Genomic DNA, 21478 nt, shown 5'->3' with positions numbered 1-21478 from the left:
TATTACATTCTCTGGTGCACAGAGTGCAATAAAACTCCCTTTATGAGGCCCCTCAGGCAGAAAATCTAGGCGGCGAGTCAGTTGTGTCACTCCAAGCTCTGCAACGTTGGGCAAGTTACTTAACTTCTTCTCCTCCTTCTCCTTCTCCTTCTTCTTCTTCTGCTTCCCTTTCCAACACAGGGTTTCTCTGTGTAGCCTTGGCTGCCCTGGACTCGCTTTGTAGACCAGGCTGGCCTCCAACTCGCAGAGCTCCACCTGCCTCTACCTCCCTGAGTGCTGGGATTACAGATGTGCGCCACTGCACCCGGCTGTTACTTAACTTCTTCAGGCCTGAACTTTCTTACTTAGAAAGTTGATCTCCTCATTGTGAAGCCTCCTATCCTTGGGTTCCTCACCTGTAAAGTAATAGGCAGCATTTCCGGCATTACCAAGCCATCAGCATTGCAGCAACTGCTGTGAAGTGCCTGTCCCATACCCACACACAGCAAGTGCTCAGAAAAAGTTAATAGTCATTCTGGGAACTGACTTTTTTTTTTTTTTTTTTTTTGTGGTGGTGGGTTTTGGAAGATGGTAGTTAGGAAAGTGTGAAGGCCTAGATGTTGGGAAATAGGTCCAGGTAGGGGTGTGCCAGCTCTCAGACCAGTCCTCTCCACCTGGCACATGACAGCTCACGTGTCAGTGCTGCTTACATATGCTTGAACACGATGGAACTGGAAACCTCATGTTCCCCAACCCCACTTATGAAACAAATCAGGAAACAAAGGCTCTGAGTGACTTCTGTGGGGTCACACAGCTAGCTCAGGGTGACCTAGATCTGGGCCTGTTTCCTGATTTCAGTGTATTTCCAAGAATGTTTAATTCTTGCGTGCGAGCACACACAGAGTCCCGGAGGCTGAGAGGAGATGGGACAGTGTGTTTTTGTTTTTTTGTCCAGAGGGAAGGAGGAAGGTGACAGAATAGGTCTGGTCAGCAGCCTGTCCTCATGGGTAGTTTTCCCAGCTTGTAGCTCATTCAGGAGCTGCTTATAAACATATCATATTAATAGCTAACACTACTGAGCACCTATTGTATGCATGGTCTTACTTAGCCTGGCATGACATCCCTGCGGTGAAGGGTTCTTCTTAGTGTTAGTTCTTTTTAAAGTTTTTTTTTTTTTGGTAGAATACATATAACAGAATTTACCATCTTGACCTTTTTGTGTGCATGTGGTGTGTATATGTGTGGATTCTCTCTCTTTCCCTATCTTATTTGTTGGGACTCAGGGACTCTCATTGGATCTGGAGCTCACCCACATGGCTAGCCTCACTGATCAGCACGCCTCAGGGATCCTCCTGTCTCTGTCTCCCTAGCTCTGGGCTTGCAGGCATGTGTCACCATACCAGGTTTCTGTTCTTTTAAACATGGGTGCTGGGGATTGAGCTCAGGTTTCATGCTTTTGTAGCAAACATGGTCCTGACTGAACCATCTCTTCAGCCCCTTTCTGACCGTTCATTTTATTATTTCTCCACCACAACCATTTTGAGTGCACAGTGGAGTGGCATTAAATGTACTTATAATGTGAAGCCCTCACCATCATCCATCCCCATAACTAATTTCATTTTGCTAAACTAAAACTTTGGGCCCATTAGACAACTCTTCCTTCCTCTTCTCCCCAGCATCTGACAATTGTCATTTCCCCTTCTGTCTCTGTGGTTTTGATATCTGTCTGTAGCCAAGGACAGCTTTTCCCCTTCATGCTGCCACAGAAGGAACTGGCCTTGAAGAGCTGTGTGTCAGGCTCTGGTTCTCAGTCAGTGGCGATGCTGAGGGTCAGTCTCAGCCAGATCATTTCTGTGCTCTTATTCCTTACACTCCACTGTCTCCACTCTGTCAGCTTTGTCCTGGGTGAAGACAGGAAACAGGAAACCAGAATCACGGACCTTATAAGCTGCCAGTATCTAACACAGCAGCTTTAATGGCTTTAACCTTGGCCCACAGAAAGAAATGCCTCATATATTGTTGCTTGTTGTCCTCCAGGAAAGTTTCCCCAAATAACATTGAAACTTTTTATTTATATGCTTGCATCTGTTCTATTCTATTCTATTCTATTGTGTTTTACTTAATAAACCTGATTTTGAGACTTACAAAATAATTATATGTTACCGTTTGGAAAACACTAGTTCAGCAGGCTTCTTAATGCTCCTTCTCAGGTGTCAATTCATGAACAGGTACTGATTCAGCCTGTTAGTCCTTCCTGTGCGTGTCCCTAGGGATTGACTTAGAAAGGACCATAGTGGTTCTTTTATGCTAGATTAGCTCCAAGGGGCCGGGTAAGGGCTGGGTGACATATCGTACTAGAGGCACAGCCACCCTAGCTCTGATGTCGGGCCTTCCCCTTGGGCTCCTGTCTACACAGGCTCTGCCTCAGGGCTCAGCCCGCTGTAACCTGAAGGAGAATCTACTGAAGGATCACTGTGCTCCAGAGTCCATTGAGTTCCCAGTCAGTGAGGCCCAGATCCTGGAGGCTCGGCCACTCAGCAGCAAGGGCTCTGGAGACAGCACCAGGATCACTCAAGTCAGTCCCCAGAGGATTGCCCTTCGACTACGGCCAGGTAGGTGTGGGGCTTATCTGGGGGGGACCTGGAACAAGTGGGCACAGGAGACCGATCAGGTCTGAGCGGAAACTCTTCGGGGAGGGCAGCGCAGACTAGGAGTGGGGTAGAGAGAGGAAAAAGCAGGGTTGGGGAGTGGTGAGCCGGAGAATGGAAGAAAATGGGCGTCATCAGGATCTGAGTCAGAAGATCTGAGTGTGGATCCCAACTCCAGCGCATTACTAGTTAGTTGGCTGGTTAGTTGGCTCTGCTTCCTCCCGGTGTGGCTTATCTAGTCTATAGCTTTGTGTGGAGGTGCAAATGAGAGAAAGGATGAGAAGGCAATTTGTACACCCATTTTTTCCACAGGGGACAGGGAATGTTTAGGAGCAGACAAAGTAGGAGCAGAGGCGGGAGGGGCATAAGGGTAAGAGCGGGCTTTTCGAAGCGTCTGTACTTGACCTGACTGAATCAATAAGCCTCCGAGAGAGGCCCGCTATGTACAAATCCCACCGTGAGGGACTGGGAGAAAGGCAGAGTGCTGTTCACTCTTGAGACAGTAGCTTCTGGTCAGTCACTGTGCCTTCCAGGCTGACCTTGCCTTTGCAGTAGCCTCCCTGATTCCACCTCATGCATGCTGGGATTGCAGGCATGTGCTACCATACCCAGAACAGCCCCTATCCTTTACAGAGTCTGAGCCAGCAACTGACAAGAGCTGTATGACTTGGAGTGGTAGACCCTGGGGTCCCAAGGATCACACGTGTGGGAAACCATAGAACGGAAAAGAAGTGGTTTGAGAGACTGCAAGAGGAACAGAGTTATAAGGGGGTAGGGGTGGGGACACAACCAAAACTTTCAAACTTAATTTGAGCAAGCAGTTATCTACCCCCTGTGGCAGCCTATGTATCTACTTCTCGAAGAAGAGGAGATGGGAAAAAACAAAAACAAAAACAAAAAAACCTAACATCTTCTGCCTTCCAGATGATTCGAAGATCTTTTCGCTTCAAGTAAGGCAGGTGGAGGATTATCCTGTAGACATCTATTACTTGATGGACCTGTCCTTCTCCATGATGGACGATCTGTCGAAAATCCAGACCCTGGGGACCAAGTTGGCTTCTCAGATGCACAAGCTTACGAGCAACCTTCGGATTGGCTTTGGGGCCTTTGTGGACAAACCCGTGTCACCGTTCATGTACATCTCCCCACCAGAGGCACTCGAAAACCCCTGTCACAGGTAAGCCCTTTCTCCACAAACCGTCAAAGCACTCCCTTCTCTGTGTCTCAGGCTGGTCCAAGTCCCGGGTCCCCTATTTTGGCTCCAGGTTTTTTTTTTTCTTTAAAAATTTATTTTTAAGTTTCTATTTATATGTATGTGTTTGTGTCTGTTTGTGCCGGGTGACCATGGAGGCCAGAGGAAGGTGTCAGATCCCCTCGGACATGGGTTACAGGTGGTTGCAAGCTGCCTGGCCGGGGTGCTGGGAACCAAATCCTGTTGTTCTTTTGGAAGAGCATCAAATGCTTTAACTGCAGAGCCACCTCCCTAGCCCCTGTAAGGGTGTTTTGTTGGCTGCCTTATGCAAAAACTGTAGCGTTTTTAACTTGTTCTCTGCCTGGCAGATGGGCCTACTATCTTGAGTATCTTGCCAACAGGGTGAAAGGCTGTTCTGGGTCTTATACAGAGATGTTGTCATCAGTTTATTGGCTTTGTCACAAATGAATAGAAGGAAAGAGGAAAGTGTGTGGGCGTGAGCTAAAAAACTGAAAGGAGGCTAGATCAGTAAAAATGTAATTATGATTTCAGAAGATGGTTCTATTGACACCATTCTAGTCACCAAAGGCACAGATTTTTCAAAGTTAAAAAGCAAAAAGTTAAATCAACTTATTGAGCTATTTAACAGTATACACATGGTTAATTAAGTTCTCTCTATTTGCCTCCTTTACAAAAATATATTACAATTTTTTTATTGTTTTCACGTGTATCAGTGTTTGCCTGCTTGCACATTTGTGTACCATGTGTGTGTCTGGTGTCATCGGAAGCTGGAAGAGGATGTCAAATCCGCTGGAGCCGGAGTTATAAATGGTTGTGAGCTACCATGCGGGTCCTGGGAATTAGATCTGGGTCCTCTGGAAGATCAGCCTGTGCTCTTGACCACTCAACCATCTCTCCAGCCCCCCACACCTCTTTTTCTTTTCTTTTTTTTTTTTTTTTCTGAGACAGAGATTTTTGCTACGTAGGCCAGCTGGCCGCAGCCTCCTGAGTGCTGTGTTGCAGACATGAGCCAACGGAGGAGCTCTAAGGGATTGAACTTGGGGGATCACGTTTGATAGGCAAATGTCCTGAACAGCATCTGCAGGCCCAGGCCCGTGCCTCGGCTTGTGTGTTGTCACTTCTCTTGCTGTTTGTGACCCAGTACCTAGTAGAAGCAACTCAAGGGAGGGAACGTTTATTTTGGCTTGTGGCTCAGAGAATGTTACCCATCACGACAGATAAGGCATGAAGCCTAAAGTGACAGCTACTTGCTATGTGCCACCAGGACTGGAAGTGGAGCTGACTGGACCAACCCAGCCCTGCCCTGTATAACCCCGTTTGTGCCAGCTGGGCCCTCTCAACCTGTGCCCCCACCTGGGGACCCAGTGTTGGAACACACGAGCCTGGGGGCCCTGTCTCCCACTTGGACCACAGCAGTTTACTCTAGAACGGCTGACTTGACAAAGAGCGTCAATCTACGTGTGGTAGTGGTTTAAATTTAGGATTGTTGGGGCTGGAGAGATGGCCCAAGGGTTACGAATGCTTCCGGCTTTAAAAACGTCCTACAGCACAGTTTTAAAACTCCTCTGTGGGATGCTGTATGTCTCCCCAGAAAGGGTATTAGTTAGTCTAGGAACAGCAGTGCTCCTGTCTGGCATGATCTGTAAGTTTAAGTGTTAACGGTAAGTAACAGCCGTGATGGCCTGAACCTCACTCTTGCGTAACTGCTTTAGTTGATCTCAGGATGGTTCTCGTGAGGGGAGCACTGTCATGCTTCCATGTGCACCCCAATACTGAGCTACGTCTCCTCCACCGCTGTGTCTTCGTTTGGCTTATGTATGAACTACTTTTCTTGTCGCCGTGACCAAACACGTGACGGACAAACAGGCTTAGAGGCTATCAGAGAGCCCATGCCTGGTAAACGGGGATCTGAGGTTTTCCTCCGTCCTGTCTGGTTTCATTGCTGCCTTTCTTGCCCTTCTGGTTACATGGAGGTATGGTGGCATCGCCACAGGTCGTTTGAAGGGCTTGGGCTGTCTCAGTAATTGCGATTCCGTGGGGGCTGGAGGTGATATGGTCTGACCCTGGCCTGGGCATGCCACTGTCCATCTCTGTTCCTCTCTTTACCTGACCTTTCACTCCCCTCCCCTGCCCAGTATAAAGAATGAATGCTTGCCCATGTTTGGCTACAAACACGTGCTGACGCTCACCGACCAGGTGACCCGCTTCAACGAGGAAGTGAGGAAACAGAACGTGTCCCGAAACCGAGATGCCCCAGAGGGCGGCTTTGATGCCATCCTGCAGGCGACAGTCTGTGATGTGAGTTTGGAGGGCAAGGGGTGCCAGGTGTAGCTGGCATAAATCAGAACGGGGAAGGAAACAGTTCCCTTGGGGATTTCCGGTGGGAGGGGGTTTAGGAGCCGAGCAGGACTTTGTATGGTAAGAGTAACAAATTGCTCCCACTACACAGATTCTTTGTGTCCATGCCAAAGCCACAGCTGACACTTTTTTAAACCACAGTCATCCCAGATCTTTCTTAGGGAAAGCATCTTCCCACGTTTTCTGGAATTACTTCAGGGTCAAGCCTCGGTTAACTTGACCTCAGCCAAGTGGGCAGATGTTAGGGTGGGGTTTCTTCTAGCCCAGGCCAGCTCTGTGGATGCAGATGGGGGTTCTGTCCCTGGAGGAGTTGTGGGGAGGTGACGAAGGCATGATTTAACCTCATGAACGGCTCCACAAGCAGATGTCTTTCCTGTAGGGAGCAAAGCCCAAACTGGAAAGCTCTAGTTTATGTTCCAAGGCTTGGGGCTGAGGTCCCTCTCCAAGGCAACTTGTCAGGTTTTCAGGTGTGGAGGTTCTGGGGCCTTTGTTTCCTACTGATGACATAGCTGAAGTCTCTGTACCTTTTTTTCTAAACAGGAAAAAATTGGCTGGAGGAACGATGCATCCCATTTGCTGGTGTTTACCACTGATGCCAAGACCCATATCGCTCTGGATGGGAGGCTGGCAGGCATTGTCCTGCCCAATGATGGGCAATGTCACATTGGCAGTGACAACCACTACTCAGCTTCCACGACCATGGTGAGATGCCTGGTCCTACTGTGGTCCTGCTTCACTCTGTTAGGGCTCTTTTATTCTTGGCAGCCCCCAACCCCCAAGACAGGGTTTCTCTTTGTAGCCTTGGCTGTCCTGAACTCACTCTGTAGACCAGGCTGGCCTTGAACTCACAGAGATCCACCTGCCTTTGCCTCCCCATGTGCTGGGATTACAGGCAAGCAAGGCTTATTTTGTGAACTGAAAACAGCTCTTCCTCTGGGCATTCCATAGGGCTCAGCTAGTGCCTGTTCATGCCGTATCCCAATGGGGCACCCTCATCCAGGGTATGACCTGTCTGACCAGGAGAGATGTTCATGCCTGTGCCCAGGGTTCACACTGAGCCCCCAGTCACCAGCGCCAGCATCTTGGCATCCAGAATGGACGCAAGTGATGTGCCCAAGTGCAGCTGGGAAGCTCATGCCTTCCCTTCCTCTGTCAATGTCCCCTTCTTGGAATTAAGCTCACTTGTAGTTACTGGGGAAAGACGGGGGGGGGGGGGGAAGGAGGGAAGGACAAAGGTTTCATTGATGAAACAAAAAGCCCAGAGAGCAGAGCCTTTTGAGGAAAGGTTAAAGGGCACAGAGTCGTTTGGTTTGAAGGAAAGAAAGTCCATGGGTAATTTAGGATGATACGTAAGAAAATTTCTGAAAAAGTTATTTTATGTTTTAATTAACTATAGACAGTTAGTTAAAAGGGAAGGAGCTTAAACTGAAATGGGAGAAACTGCTGTAAGCCGTAGGACAAATGTACCAATGTTTAAAATGATAGCACTTTGGGTATTTGGGAGGAAGTCTTAACTTTTCACCCATCTTGTCACCTTCCCTCACCACCCCTCCAATTCCATTTTCTTGAGACAGGGTCTTGCTATGCAGTCTGGGTTGGCTTGTAATTCTTAGCCCTCTTGCCATCACCTCATGGATGTGAGGGTCATAGCAATGTGCCATGATGCCTATTTTTTTTTTGGGGGGGGGTCTTCTTGTTCAGTTATATAGCTCAGGCTGGCCTTCACCTTGAATCCTTCTGCCTCAGCCTTCTGAGTGTTGGGGCTAGAAGTCTGTAGCGCCATGCCTGTTCTTTTATTCTGGTCTGCAGATTGAACACAGCCTCTCACATCATATTGGATATTGGCTCATCTACCGAGCCACTGCCAGCCTACTCTCTCTCTCTCTCTCTCTCTCTCTTTTTCCCTTCCTTCCTTCCTTCCTTCCTTCCTTCCTTCCTTCCTTCCTTCCTTCAATAAATAGAGCAGCTGTAGCTTAAAAGTGATTGAAGGAAGGAGACTGAACTGGCGCTCTCATGAGTTCCCTTGCAAGGTCTAGGATCCCATAGATATACTCACTCTGTACTGTTCCCCGCTGTCTCTCCTTCCTTGGTGTTCACCATATCCAAGTTGAGAGCTGTCAGACACTGGGCCATCAGCGATACACTAGTCCATAGGTGTTGACCAGGAGCCAAGAGAGATGAGAAAGCTCTAAGGACCTGCTCTTAGGAGGCTTTCGGCTCAGCTGAAGAGAGAGGATATATTCCTACACGCCAGTAATAGCAGAGAATGGATGATGGATGCTAAGCGGGTGACACAGCCAAGGGCTATTGGCAGCCAAAGGAGGAAAGCTGTTTAGGAGCTCCGATGGTCAAGGAAGTCCTCCTGGAGGAGGTGACCTTAGGCCAAGGAAGAAGTCAGATTACCAAGATGACAGTCACTCCAGGTGGCAGGATGAATGAGCTAGGTCAGTGCTGAGTAGAAGAGAGTTGGGGGTGAGTGATTTCTGGATTGTGAGGCTGAGACAGACCGTGTGGCAGGTGGTCTGTGGCGCGAGGCTAGGACGCCCGCCCATACCTCACACGAGTGAGGCCTGACCTGAGGAGCTGTTTTGGATCTGAGTGGGAAGGAACACCACCAGCCTGGGGTTCATAGCTTCTGTTGCTTTGCCATTCTCACTCACATATTGCTCCGTTTTCTGTCACCACACTGGCACAGACTCTGTAAGCTGGAAAAGAACTTTTAGTTTTGTTCTTAGGATCTGTGAGTTTGAGGGACCGCATCTGGTGATGATCATCTTGCTGGCCAGGTCCTAAGACTCAGGCGGTCATGAAGCAGAGGTCAGGGGTCATGTGTGTAGGTTTCTGTGTGGTTCTCTTGTGTTTCTGTGGTTTTCCTCTTATGAAGCTAGCAGGATTCAACCCTGGGGGCTTCACTCTGATGACCTACAATCCCACATATTTCCCGAAGACTCTCCTAAATACTGTGGTGGGTGTGTGTGGGGAGGGGTTGTCTCCACCTTCTCAGCATCTCACAGTGGGAATTCAATTTCCTCACACCCAGACCACAATGCCTCACATTGATTAGTGGGTAAAAATCTTTAAGGTCCACATTGCCCTATTCACACCCCAACTAAGACAAGCCCAGAGGCTCAGAATCCAGGTGAGCATGTGAGAGTCTCCATTAACTTTCTCCTCTTCCCCCTTTTCCAGGATTACCCATCTCTAGGGCTGATGACTGAGAAACTATCCCAGAAAAACATTAACTTGATCTTTGCGGTGACGAAAAATGTTGTCAGCCTTTATCAGGTAATTATGCCTCTGGGTTTTCCCTCTTGTCACCACAGACGGACCTGTCCCAGGTGGCCAGCTCCTGCTGTCACTATCCAGGGACCCAACCAGGAAAAGTCCTTTTAAACTGTTCTCCAGGGACTTAACATTCCTCCCTGTGGCTTTTTTCCCTCCAACCTCTAACCTACCAGGAAGAGTGTGTTGATGTTTGTGACTGAGGCTGGAAGATAATTCAGCTGGAGGGAGGGGTGTACAAAGTTGTTGTTTTTTTTTTTTTAATCAGATACGAAAATCTGCTAGATCTGTTCTGCTAGTGACAAGTGAGATATTCCACGGAACCCTCCAAACTTCATTTTAGGACTTCCATTAAGGGAGGTGGTGGCACACGCCTTTAATCCCAGTGCTTGGGAGGCAGAGGCAGGTGGATCTCTTAGTTGGAGGTTTAGCCTGGTCTATAGAGTGAGTTCCAGGACAGCAGTGAAACCTTATCTCCAAAGAACCAAACCAACCCAACCCCCTCTAAAACCCAGCAAACAAACAAACGAACAAACAAAACCCTCAAAAAAGACTGCCAGTCTGACCAATAGGACCTTGAGGAGGACACCACTCTCTTCAGTAAGCTGTGGACATCTTTGTCTTTCCAGAATTACAGTGAGCTCATCCCCGGGACCACAGTGGGAGTCCTGTCTGCTGACTCAAGCAATGTCCTCCAGCTCATCGTTGATGCTTATGGGGTAAGAATGCTGGTCCAGGAGGGCCTGCTGAGTCTGCTGGATGTGGCTTACTCGGCGGAGCTTTCTAACAAGAATTAAAAGAGGGATGTAGTGGTCAGTCTACAGTGGAAGGCTGACACACAAATTCCCTTCAGGGATGACATTTGTCAACAGGCCATGCTTGGGCCTGGAGGATGGAGAACATTGGAAACAACACAATATGGAGCTCTAAACAGAACAGGGCCTTAAAGGGAATGCGAGGCTTCCCTTTAAAGCCTAACCAGGAGCTTCACTAAGAGTGAGAGTGGGAGAGGTAGAGAGAAGGAGAGAGAGGGAGATCAGTCAGGTCAAGGCACAGATTGCTTTGGAAGTCTCTGTCCCAAAGAGAGCTGCAGGGAGGTGTGGCCTGATTCAGGTGAGGGGATTTTGCCTAAAGGTTCAGGCCCACGTTCTAACAGAGCTTGGGTTTGGGAGCCCTAGCTGCCATTTCCCCATTGGCCTTATTGCTTTCCTCTTGTGCCCTGAGAGTAGATGATGGCCAGCCCTGGGAGTGATGCCACCTTCTGAAGAGGAAATGGGCCAGGAAGGAAGGCCAGAGAGTAACAGGGACAGTTACAGGGTGGGAAGCATAGAGATGGAAGGGGCTGCAGATGGAGGTTAGATGGATGGACAAGGAGCAGGGCAGAGTGAGGGAGAGCCAGGTCCTAGCAACATACAAAAGAGGCAACTGAGCACAGAGACTCTGTGGTAGCAACTGCCAGATAAGCCCCAGCCTTGGGCACTGCCAGGGCAAGGCAGAGGCCACCGCCTTGGCTTTGTGTGGGTGGGCATGGCTTTTGTCCGTTTCCTTACCATCTTTTGCCCCTTTCTGCTCAGAAAATCCGCTCTAAAGTGGAGCTGGAAGTGCGCGACCTCCCCGAAGAGCTGTCGCTTTCCTTCAATGCCACCTGCCTCAACAATGAAGTCATCCCAGGCCTCAAGTCTTGTATGGGACTCAAGATTGGAGACACGGTGAGGCGGGCTAGCGTAAAATCAGAGGAAGGGCTTTTCTTTTTTTTTTTTTTTTTTTCAATGCAGTTTATTCAGGAACATTGAACAATCCTCGGACCCCGGGGAAAGCCAGCCCACAGCTTAAATAGCCTCTGGGTAGCCAACCCATGCGTGCCACGGGGGCAATGCAGATAGGTCCACATACATGGAAGCAAGCCAGATCCTCGGCCTTAGCCAAATGTGGAGTTGTTCCTGACAGAGAGCACTCACCATCGGGAAGGTGGAAGGCGGAAACCAGCTCCATCTTTAAGGCATAGCATTCCGCAGCTCTCTACAGTTCCCCCTTTTTGTTTTAGACGCATCAGGCAAGAGTAGAGGTCTGATCTCTGATATTAGAAATAAATTGGGACTTTGTACAGATGTTCATTTAGGTGTCATCCACCCAAAGAGCATCAGACCCGTCTGATACCTTTTTCTCAGAGGCGGGACCTGGGGCTTTTCTACGCCCGCTCTAGTTCCCAAATAACGACATGGAGACCTATCATATTTATTAATAAGCTCCAGGCACTCTAGCTGGGCAGATGCTCATCTCTTATAACCCAGCTATGCTGGCTTGGCCTGCTTCCCAGAAAATCCACGTGCCCCGCTACCTGCCATCTTAGTCTTGCCCTGGCAGGAGACGCTTCACAATGATGACAATGCCAAAGTTGAACTGCAGCCAGATCTCTGGGCACAGAAATCAGTATTTGAATGCACGGTGCACAAAAACATCCTCCAGCAGGCCAGGCAGGGACTGATACTGAAGCTGTGACCCTGGGCCCTGGGGCCTGTGTGTACCCCAAGCCTTTCAGAATTAGAAGTTAAAGTACTGGAGCTGTCAATCTTTCCTCTTGATGCTGCTGAGGCCTGAGGTTTCGGTATGTGCTGAGTAACCCTATCAGTTTTAAAGATCATTCATCTTTGTTTTCTGTGTTTGCACTTGCACATCTGATTGCACGCGAACATATTTCTTACTGTATCTGTTCACCCAGGGTAATGCCTTTCTTTTGTCTGCAACATAAAACGGGGGGAGGGGCAGTGTATCATCTGTGGACTCATTTCTTACCATATCTGTTCACCCAGGGTAATGCCTTTCTTTTGTCTGCAACATAAAATGGGGGGGGGGGGCAGTATATCATCTGTGGACTCTTGCTGTGCACCAGGCTTTATTCTAGTTGACAGAAATCCAACAGCAAGTGGAACAGGCAAAAATACCTATTCCCGTGAGGCTTGAGAGTTGTAAATGTTCCCCCCTACCCCTCGGTCCCCTTCACAGTTTTCTTGATCATCGTTGTTTTTTTTTTGTTTGTTTTTGTTTTTGTTTTTTGTTTTTTTTTTTAAATTTTGTGTATATGGTTATTTTGCCTGCATGTCCATTCATGGACGCCTGGCACCAGTGGAGTCCAGAAGGGAGTATCAGATTCCCTGGAACTGAAGTTACAGGTGGTTGTGTTAAAACCTGCCACGTGGATTTTAACCCAGCTCAGCTGGAATAGCAGCCAGTGCTCTTCAGTGCTGAGCCCTCTCTCTAGCTCCTGTGGTTTTCTTTGCTGCTTCTCCTGTACTCTACCTGGGGACGGGTAGGTGGGAGGGAGGCATGAAAAGAAATAGATCTTTTGGACCACTGCCCTCTAAGTTTATATCCTGAGCACATGTTCACACCCCACATTCTGCACCCTGCAATGAAATGTTAGGAAGCCCATAGGTGACTGAACCACTGTATGGCATGATGTGGTGCAGAGTGGCATCTTTGTGCCGTCTTGCTGCTATTATGTAACAGTGATGCTCCAGCTGGCGTAGCCGGCCAGAGGAAAGGTTCTGTCCTGCTTGGACTGCTTTGTTTCTCAGGATAAAAACAGCCTTCTACTGCTTGTCTGTAACTAGCTCTTCAGTCAGTGGTATTCCTGCCACGCTGGTGTAGTTCTTACTTGTAGACATTGATACAATGAAGACTGAGGAACTCCCCAGGGCAGGTGGATTTGACGCCCAGCTCTGTTATCCTTGGTCGGGTGCAGCCTGGCATTCCGCCGGGGCTGATGTGTTACCCAGATCCACTTAAATCTGAGTGTCGTCTTTCCATCCAGGTGAGCTTCAGCATCGAGGCGAAGGTTCGAGGCTGCCCCCAGGAGAAGGAGCAGTCTTTCACCATCAAGCCCGTGGGCTTTAAGGACAGCCTGACCGTCCAGGTCACCTTCGACTGTGACTGTGCCTGCCAGGCCTATGCCCAGACCTTCAGCCCTCGCTGCAACAATGGCAACGGGACCTTCGAGTGCGGGGTGTGCCGCTGTGACCAGGGCTGGCTGGGATCCATGTGTGAGTGCTCTGAGGAGGATTACCGACCCTCCCAGCAGGAAGAGTGCAGCCCCAAGGAGGGACAACCCATCTGCAGCCAGCGGGGCGAGTGCCTCTGTGGCCAGTGCATCTGTCACAGCAGTGACTTCGGCAAGATCAGCGGCAAGTACTGTGAGTGCGATGACTTCTCCTGCGTGCGCTACAAAGGGGAGATGTGCTCTGGTGAGTACGAGTGCACACCTGTATGCTCAAGAGGCACACACGCACACACACACACACACACACACACACACACACACACACACAGGAACGCAGGAATCCGAGTAGCGCCTTGGGAAACAGGCAGAGGCCTTGAGGTGGGCACGGCAGGCAGAATCCGTTTCACTGAGGATGGGCAGAACAGACTTTCTCCTTGTTGTCTCCTTGGGACACAGGGGAGCTGCTCACTCTGATAATATGATAATGTTTCAGGTTCCTAAGTCCTTTTGAGTATAAGGACCAACAGATTTTTTAATCTAAAAATAATAAAAATAAAAAGTCTCATGGTAATTAAAACTGCTAGTGTTCACAGATGGAAGAGATACAATGTTGGAATATACTGTGACTTCACGCCAATTTGTTTCTCTGGCACCAGAGGCTTAGAAAGCAGTGGTATGTATGCAAGACATTTGGGGCACTTAGAACAGTATCTGGAAAATGGTATGCTGTGCTCAGTGTTATCCCTGTTTTGTCATGTTTGTTATCACTGGCATTTGCTTTCTGGGCCTGTGCCATCTAAAATGGTAGCCACCAGCCACATGTGGCTATTTAGAGTAATTGAGATAGAAACAAGTTCAGCTTTCTAATTGGTGAGTAGCCACGGATTCGACCATGTGGATTTCAAGCGTTTCGATGCCACAGGACGTTCCGCAGGGGAGTGTGGCCATAGATACTTCCTCCCTGCAGATTAAGATTGTGTGTGTGTGTGTGAGCACTGGTATAGAGACCGGAGGCCATTATGGGTCTTCTTCAATTCTTCTGCCCTATTTTTCTGAGACAGGGTCTCCCCCATTGACCCTGGAGCTCACCAGTTGGCTAGGCTGGCTGGCCAATGAGCTCCAGAGATCTGACTGTTTCTTCTTCCCAGTGTTGAGATTACAGCATATAGACACACGTGCTGCTGGGCCTAGCTTTATTAAAAAAAAAAAAAAAAAGTGACAGAGATCTGAACTCAGGTCCCCATGTTTGCAACACAAGCCATCTCTCCAGCCTGGGGATTGTAATTTTGAGCCCTTCCACCTGAGGATTCTGAGTTGTCCTCGTGAAATTCAGTGCACTTCTGTGGCCTATTAATAATCTCAAACTGGCCCCAAAGGTCACTTCTAGGGGCTTTCCTGACTAAGAAAAGTGAAAATCACCGTTAACACAGATTTTATCTGAGTACTTGAAGGGCAAATGAACAGTCAGAGTTTTTTCCTTAGGTTCTGGAGGTAGGTTTATTCTGGACTGTGGTCACTGTGATTTAATCCTTTTTGGAACAGACAGGATGCAGGCATTTGCAAGTTGGCTGGGCGGGGTTATGGGTAAACTGTATGGTCGACTGAACAGAGAGGTCATGCTTGTTTTCTGTGATGAGCTAAGACCCAGGTGGACCTCATTTGCGTTAGGTTTAGCCAGCTAAGCTAAGAGACTCAGGTGTTTACTTTAAGGTGGTGATGAGTGCCTGTAATCCCAGCATTATTGACTTAGACTATAAGCAGGAGGTCAAGGTCATCCTCAGCTAGCAAGTTTGAGACTAGCAGACCCCCAGCCACCACCACCACCACCACAAAAAAAAGCTCAATAAGATAAATATACCACCACCTCCACAAAACAAGTTCAATAAGATAAATATGGCACGTTAAAACAGGCCCCAAGGGGCCGGAGAGACGGCTCAGTGGTTAAGAGCTTGTACTATTCTTGTGGTCGACCTTAGTTCAGTTTCCAGGTCGCTGACACTCACCTGCAACTCTGGCCGAGAGGACCCAACGCCTCTGACACTGCGCACTCAAAGTGTACGTTACCCACCACAGAGGTCATGAAAAAGACCTTCTAAAAACGTGCTCCGCAAACCTAAAGAATGATACCTTTTCACATCCGTGGCATTTTTTACTTCGGTTACGCCAACAAATTTTGAGAAAGGGCTTGGTGGGGGGATGGGGGGAGGTGGGGTGGGGGATGGGGTGGGGGATGGGGTGGGGGTGGGGACTGATATCACTATTGAATTAGTGGTGAGAGATCAGGGCCTCAGTGATGAGAATGGGCACACAGGAGCACTCTGAACTAGGGCGAGGCAGGGGTTTCAGCTCATTTTAGTATTTAATCATATTCCCATCATGCTTATACTACCAAAGGCACACATAAAGGAGGAAGCTGGGAGTGCTGGGGGAGTTTGGCCTGGAAAAGGCCTATGGAAGGGCCTCTGGGCCCCGTTACTCCTCCAGGGTTATTGGCCCTGGTCTAGAGTGAGGTCACAACCTTAGAAACATGAGTTCATAGACTGCTCGGCATTGTTGTCAACATTTGGTTCCTGCGGATAAACAAGGAGTCATGTGTGATTCTGAACCTCTCAGAGCTAAGCCCAACTCATCGGCGTCCCTCTTCTCTGATGCCCACCTTGTGGGGGTTATGGGGCAGGAGTGCTGGACTCTTGCTCCTTCCTAGCCTGTGGCCTCTCAGCATTGCAGGTGTGCTCCTCCCCTCTTCAGGCTTGGCCTCTGAGGTTGCTCATGTCTGTAACCCGCTCCCCCTCCCTCTCAGACAGCAAGGAGCCAGGGAATGAACGAATCCTTCTTCAATGCATCCTTTTTCTAGGGCTCTTTCCCACCTGTCGCACACAGATAGGCTTCCTCTGTGGCCTAGGCCCCATGCTGTAGCCACACAGGAGGAACAGGCGTCAACAGATAATTTTACTGTCTATTAGTATACCAAAGTGTCTTTCACATTAGGAGTCCCAAACCGTCGAGGACCTAGAAAGTGAGATGTCTGTAGAGAGTCTCCAGAGAGAGTCACATGGATAGGCAAATCCTGGGCATTTCATGGAGGTGATGATGTCTGATGGGTCCCAAGGGAAGGCTGGTCCACACAGGAAAGTCGTGGAATCGTGAAATCAGCCTGCCAGTCTGGCTTTGCAGGGAAAGCAAGCATGCTCCCTCTGACTGAAACACTCCTTCCCTCCTCCTCTTCTACTCTCTCATTTCTTGCTCCCTCCCTCCTCTGGCTTTGCTGTGAAATCAGCCTAGACCCCACCCCCACCTTTGGCTGGAGAGGTGCCAGCACTGTGACATTACTAACTGTGGTTTCCTTTTAAGGGCCGATTGTGCCAGTGCTTGGAGTCAGCTTGTTGGCTCCGACTATCCACTTCCACTCCCAAGATCTCCCTCTGGCTGGCCCAGCGGACCATCTTGTCAAAGATCACTTTGTTTCACCCCACAAAGGGAACACTGTGGGAGGAGGGTTCTGTGGAGGCCAAGGCCTCTTCTCAGTGCCGCCAGGCTTCTGTGGCTGTCCTTCTTTCCCCATCTAGGAACCATGGCTGAAGGCAAGGCAGAGCAGACGCGGTGGAGCTCACTCAGGGCTGACTGATTATAGCTCACAGCTGCCCTTTCTTTGGGGCTGACAGGAGCAGCCTTGCCTTCAGAAGTTGACCAATGACTGGTGAGGAACGGTTATGCAAGGGCAGTTGCTTTTCCTCGAGGTGGGCCTAGCTCTGTGGGGCCATTCATATTTCCAAACTCACTGAAAGGAGTTTCTACCCTAGACCACATACGGGCTCTATGTGTGTGTGTGCGCGCGCGCGCGCACAAGCATGTACCTGCACGTGTGGAAGTCAGGGATAACCCTGAGTGTCATTCCTCAGGAACCGTCGACCTCACTCACTGACTCAGGCTCTGTTGCTTGGGACCTGCTTTGTGAGTGAGCCCCAGGCATCTGTCTCTGCCTTCCCGGTGTTGGGTTTTGCGAGCACATGCCAGCATACCTGCTTTTTCACATGGGTGCCGGGCATGAGGACTCAGATCCTCTTGCCTCTGTGTCAAGGGCTTTGCTCGCTGATCTATTTCCGGAGCCTCGCTGGCTTGTGACTACTGCCTCCCTCCCCCCCTGCCTTCTAAGGGAGATCCTGACCACAAGGTGTGCTTCCAGAGAACCCAGCCTCAGGACTTAGAGTATTAACCGCTGAGCCGTCTCTTCCAGAGGTCCTGAGTTCGATTTGCAGCAACCGCATGGTGGCTCCCGACCATCCATACTGGGATCTGGTGCCCTCTTCTGGCATGCGGGTGTGCAAGCAGTTAGAGCACTCATATATGTCAAATAAATAAATAAATATATCTTTAATAAAAAAAACCAACAAAAACAAAAGAGAGGGAGGGTGGGTCTGGGAGGAGAGGAAGGAGGGGCCTATGACGAGATGTAAATCAAATTAAAAATAATAATAATAAAAGACTTAGAGTTTTTCTGTTTCCCAGCTTTCCTGCCGGCCCCAACCAATCTCTTAATATCCCTGGGTGGCTTGCTTCTGGTCTCCACTTTTCTTTTGTTTTTAATTAATTAATTAATTAAGGTTTTTCAGGACAGGGCTTCTTTGTATGGCCATGCCTGTCCTGGACTAGCTCTGTAAATCAGGTCGGCCACAGACAGTCACATACCTCTCCCCACGCACCCCTCTACACCCCCAGTGTTGGCATTGAAGGCATGCACCACCATCACCTGACTATTTTTTTATGTTTTAAAAATGGTTTGTTTATTTTCATTTTGTGTTCATTGGTGCCTTGCCTGCACGTATGTCTGTGTGAGGGTGTCAAGTCATTTGGAGCTGGATTATAGACAGTTGTGAGCTGTGGGGTGCTGAGAATTGAACCTGGGTCTGCTGGAAGAGCAGCCAATGTTCTTTTTTTATATTAATATATTTTTTATTTTTAAATAACTTTATACATTCACTTGTATCCCAGCTGTAGCCCTCTCCCTCTTTCCCTCCCAATCCTCCCCTCCCTCTCTCCCTCATCTCCTCCCTGCCCCCTTCCGAGTCCACTGAGAGGGGGTGTCCTCCTCCTTCTCTCTGGCCCTAGCTTATCAGGTATCTTCAGGATGGTTGCAATGTCCTTATCTGTGGCCTAGCAAGGCTGCTCCTCCCTCAGGGGGGAGGGGAAGGTCATGAGTTCATGTCAGAAACAATTCCTGTCCCCCTTACCAGGGAACCCACTTGGATACTGAGCTACCATGGGCTATGTCTGAGCAGGGGTTGTAGGATATATCCATGCATGGTCCTTTGTTGGATAAACAGTCTCATAGAAGACCGCTGTGCTCAGATATATGTGGACCTTGTGGGGCTCCCTGTCCCCTCTAGGATATACTAATTCCTCCTTCCTTCCTATGATTCCCTACACTCTGCCAAAGGCTTGGTTATGGGTCTCAGCATCTGCTTTGATACACTGCTAGGTAGAGTCTTTCAGGTGCCTTCTGTGGTAGGTTTCTGTCCTGTTTCTTGTTTTCTCCTATTTCCAATGTCCATCCCCTTTGTCTTTCTAGATGAGGATTGATCATCTTAGCCCTGGACCTCTTTTTTGTTTATCTTCTTTAGGTGTACATATTTTAGTATGTTTATCCTATTTTAAAGGTCTATATAAGTGAGTATATACCATGTGTGTCTTTCTGCTTTTGGGACACCTCACTTAGGATGATTTATTCTAGATCCCACCATTTGCTTGCAAAAGTCATGATTTCCTTGTTTTTAATTGCTGAGTAGTATTTCATTGTGTAAAAGAACCACAATTTCTGTATCCATTCCTCCGTTGATGGACATCTGGGTTGTTTCCAGGTTCTGGCTATTAAGAATAAGGCTGCTACAAACATGGTTGAGCAAATGTCCTTGTTGTGTACTTGAACATCTTTTGGATATATGCCTAGGAGTGGCATAGCTGGATCTTGAGGTAGCACTATTCCTAATTGTCTGAGAAAGCACCAGATTGATTTCCATAGTGGTTGTACCAGTTGACATTCCCACCAGCAATGGAGGAGGGTCCCCCTTTCTCCACAGCCTCTCCAGCATGTGTTATCTCTTGAGGTTTTATCTTAGCCATTCTGATGGGTGTAAGGTGAAATTTGCAACTCTCTGATGGCTAGGGATGTTGAACATCTCCTTATGTGTTTCTCTGTCATTCTATATTATTCTACAGAGAATTCTCTGTTTAGCTCCATGCCCCATTTTTAATTGGGTTACTTGGATTATTGCCTTTTAACTTCTTTAGTTATTTATATATTTCAGATATCAACCCTCTGTCAGATGTTGGGTTGGTGAAGATACTTTCCCAATCTGCAGGCTGTCGTTTTGTTCTAACAACAGTGTCTTTTGCTTTACAGAAGCTTTTCAGTTTCATGAGGTCCCATTAATTGACTGTTGCTCTTAGGGCCGGTGCTGATGGTGTTCTGTTCAGGAAGTTGTCTCCTGTGCCAATGAGTTCTAGGGTCTTCCCCACTTTTTCTTCTAACTGATTTAAAGTATCTGGTTTTATATTGAGGTCTTTGATCCACTTGGACTTTAGTTTTGTACAGGGTGATAAATATGAATCTAGTTTCATTTTTCTGCATGTAGACATCCAGTTGGACCAGCACCATTTGTTGAAGAAACTGTCTCTTTTCCATTGAATGGTTTTGTCTACTTTGTCAAAAATCAAGTATTCATAGGTGTGTGGGTTTATTTCTGGGTCTTCTATTTGGTTCCATTGATCCACCTTTCTGTTTCTATGCCAGTACCAAGCAGTTTTTATTATTATTGCTCTGCAGTACAAATTGAGATCAGGTATGGAGATACCTCCAGAGGATCTGTTGTTGTACAGGATTGTTTTGGAAATTCTGGGTTTTTTTGTTTCTCCATATGAAGTTGAGAATTTGTTCTTTCAAGGTCTATAAAGAATTGTGTTGGTAATTTGATGGGAATTGCATTGAATCTGTAGATTGCTTTTGGCAGGATGGCCATTTTCACTATGTTAATCCTACTGATCCATGAGCACGGGAGATCTTTCCATCTTCTGATGTATTCTTCGATTTCTTTCTTCAGAGACTTGAAATTTTTTTCAAACATATCTTTCACCTGCTTGGTTAGAGTCACCCCAAGTTACTTTATGTTATTAGTGGTTATTGTGAAGGGTGTTGTTTCCCTGATTTCTTTCTCGGCCCTTTTGTCTTGGGTATACAGGAGGGCTTCTGATTTTTTGATTTAATTTTGTATCCAGCCTCTTTGCTGAAGGTGTTTATCAGCTGAAGGAGTTCTCTGGTTGAGTTCTTGGGGTCACTCAGGTATACTATCATATCATCTGCAAATAGTGATAATTTTACTTCTTCCTTTCCAATTTATATCCCCTTGATCTCCCTTACTTATCTTATTGCTCTAGTTGGACTTCAAGAACTATGTTGAAGAGATATGGAGAGAGGTAGGTAGACTTGCCCTGTCCCTGATTTCAGTGGATTGATTTAAAATTCTCTCTGTTTAGTTTGATGTTGTCTAGGCTTGCTGTATATTGCCTTTACTATGTTTGTTGTATGTTCCTTTTATCCCTAATCTCTCCAAGACTTTAAACATAGAATGGGTGTTGGATTTTGTCAAATGCTTTTTCAGCATCTAGGGAGATGACCATGTGATTTTTCTCCTTCAGTTTGTTTATATTGGTGGATTACATTGATGCAACCACCCTTCCATGCATGGGATGAAGCCTATTTGGTCATGGTGGATGATATCTTTTATGTGTTCTTGGATTCGGTTTGCAAGTATTTTATTGAGTATCTTTGCATCAATGTTCATAAAAGAGATAGGTCTAAAGTTTTCTTTTTTTGTTGGATCTTTGTGTGGTTTAGGTATTAAGGTGACTGTGGCTTCATAGAATGAATTTGGTAATGTTCCTTCTGTTTCTATTTTGTGGAATAATTTGGAGAGAATTGGAGTTAGCACTTCTTTGAAGGTCTGGTAG

General features: G+C 47.8%; 1 protein-coding gene across 1 annotated transcript in view; it reads left to right on the top strand.

The window, feature by feature from the left end:
- Positions 1-21478, top strand: part of Itgb3 (integrin subunit beta 3) — a 66345-nt gene that overhangs the window by 25285 nt on the left and 19582 nt on the right. The window contains exons 3-10 of the mRNA XM_021631933.2: positions 2396-2591; positions 3552-3804; positions 5976-6138; positions 6739-6900; positions 9388-9483; positions 10110-10199; positions 11055-11189; positions 13292-13721. Of these exons, the coding sequence (XP_021487608.1) occupies positions 2396-2591; positions 3552-3804; positions 5976-6138; positions 6739-6900; positions 9388-9483; positions 10110-10199; positions 11055-11189; positions 13292-13721 (1525 nt within the window). The remainder of the gene's footprint in view (positions 1-2395; positions 2592-3551; positions 3805-5975; positions 6139-6738; positions 6901-9387; positions 9484-10109; positions 10200-11054; positions 11190-13291; positions 13722-21478) is intronic.

This window comes from Meriones unguiculatus, chromosome 7 (genome assembly GCF_030254825.1).
Source record: "Meriones unguiculatus strain TT.TT164.6M chromosome 7, Bangor_MerUng_6.1, whole genome shotgun sequence".
Classification (NCBI taxonomy): Eukaryota; Metazoa; Chordata; class Mammalia; order Rodentia; family Muridae; genus Meriones; species Meriones unguiculatus.
The sequence above is the reverse complement of the archived record's forward strand: the minus strand, read 5'-3'. Positions and strand labels throughout refer to the sequence as shown.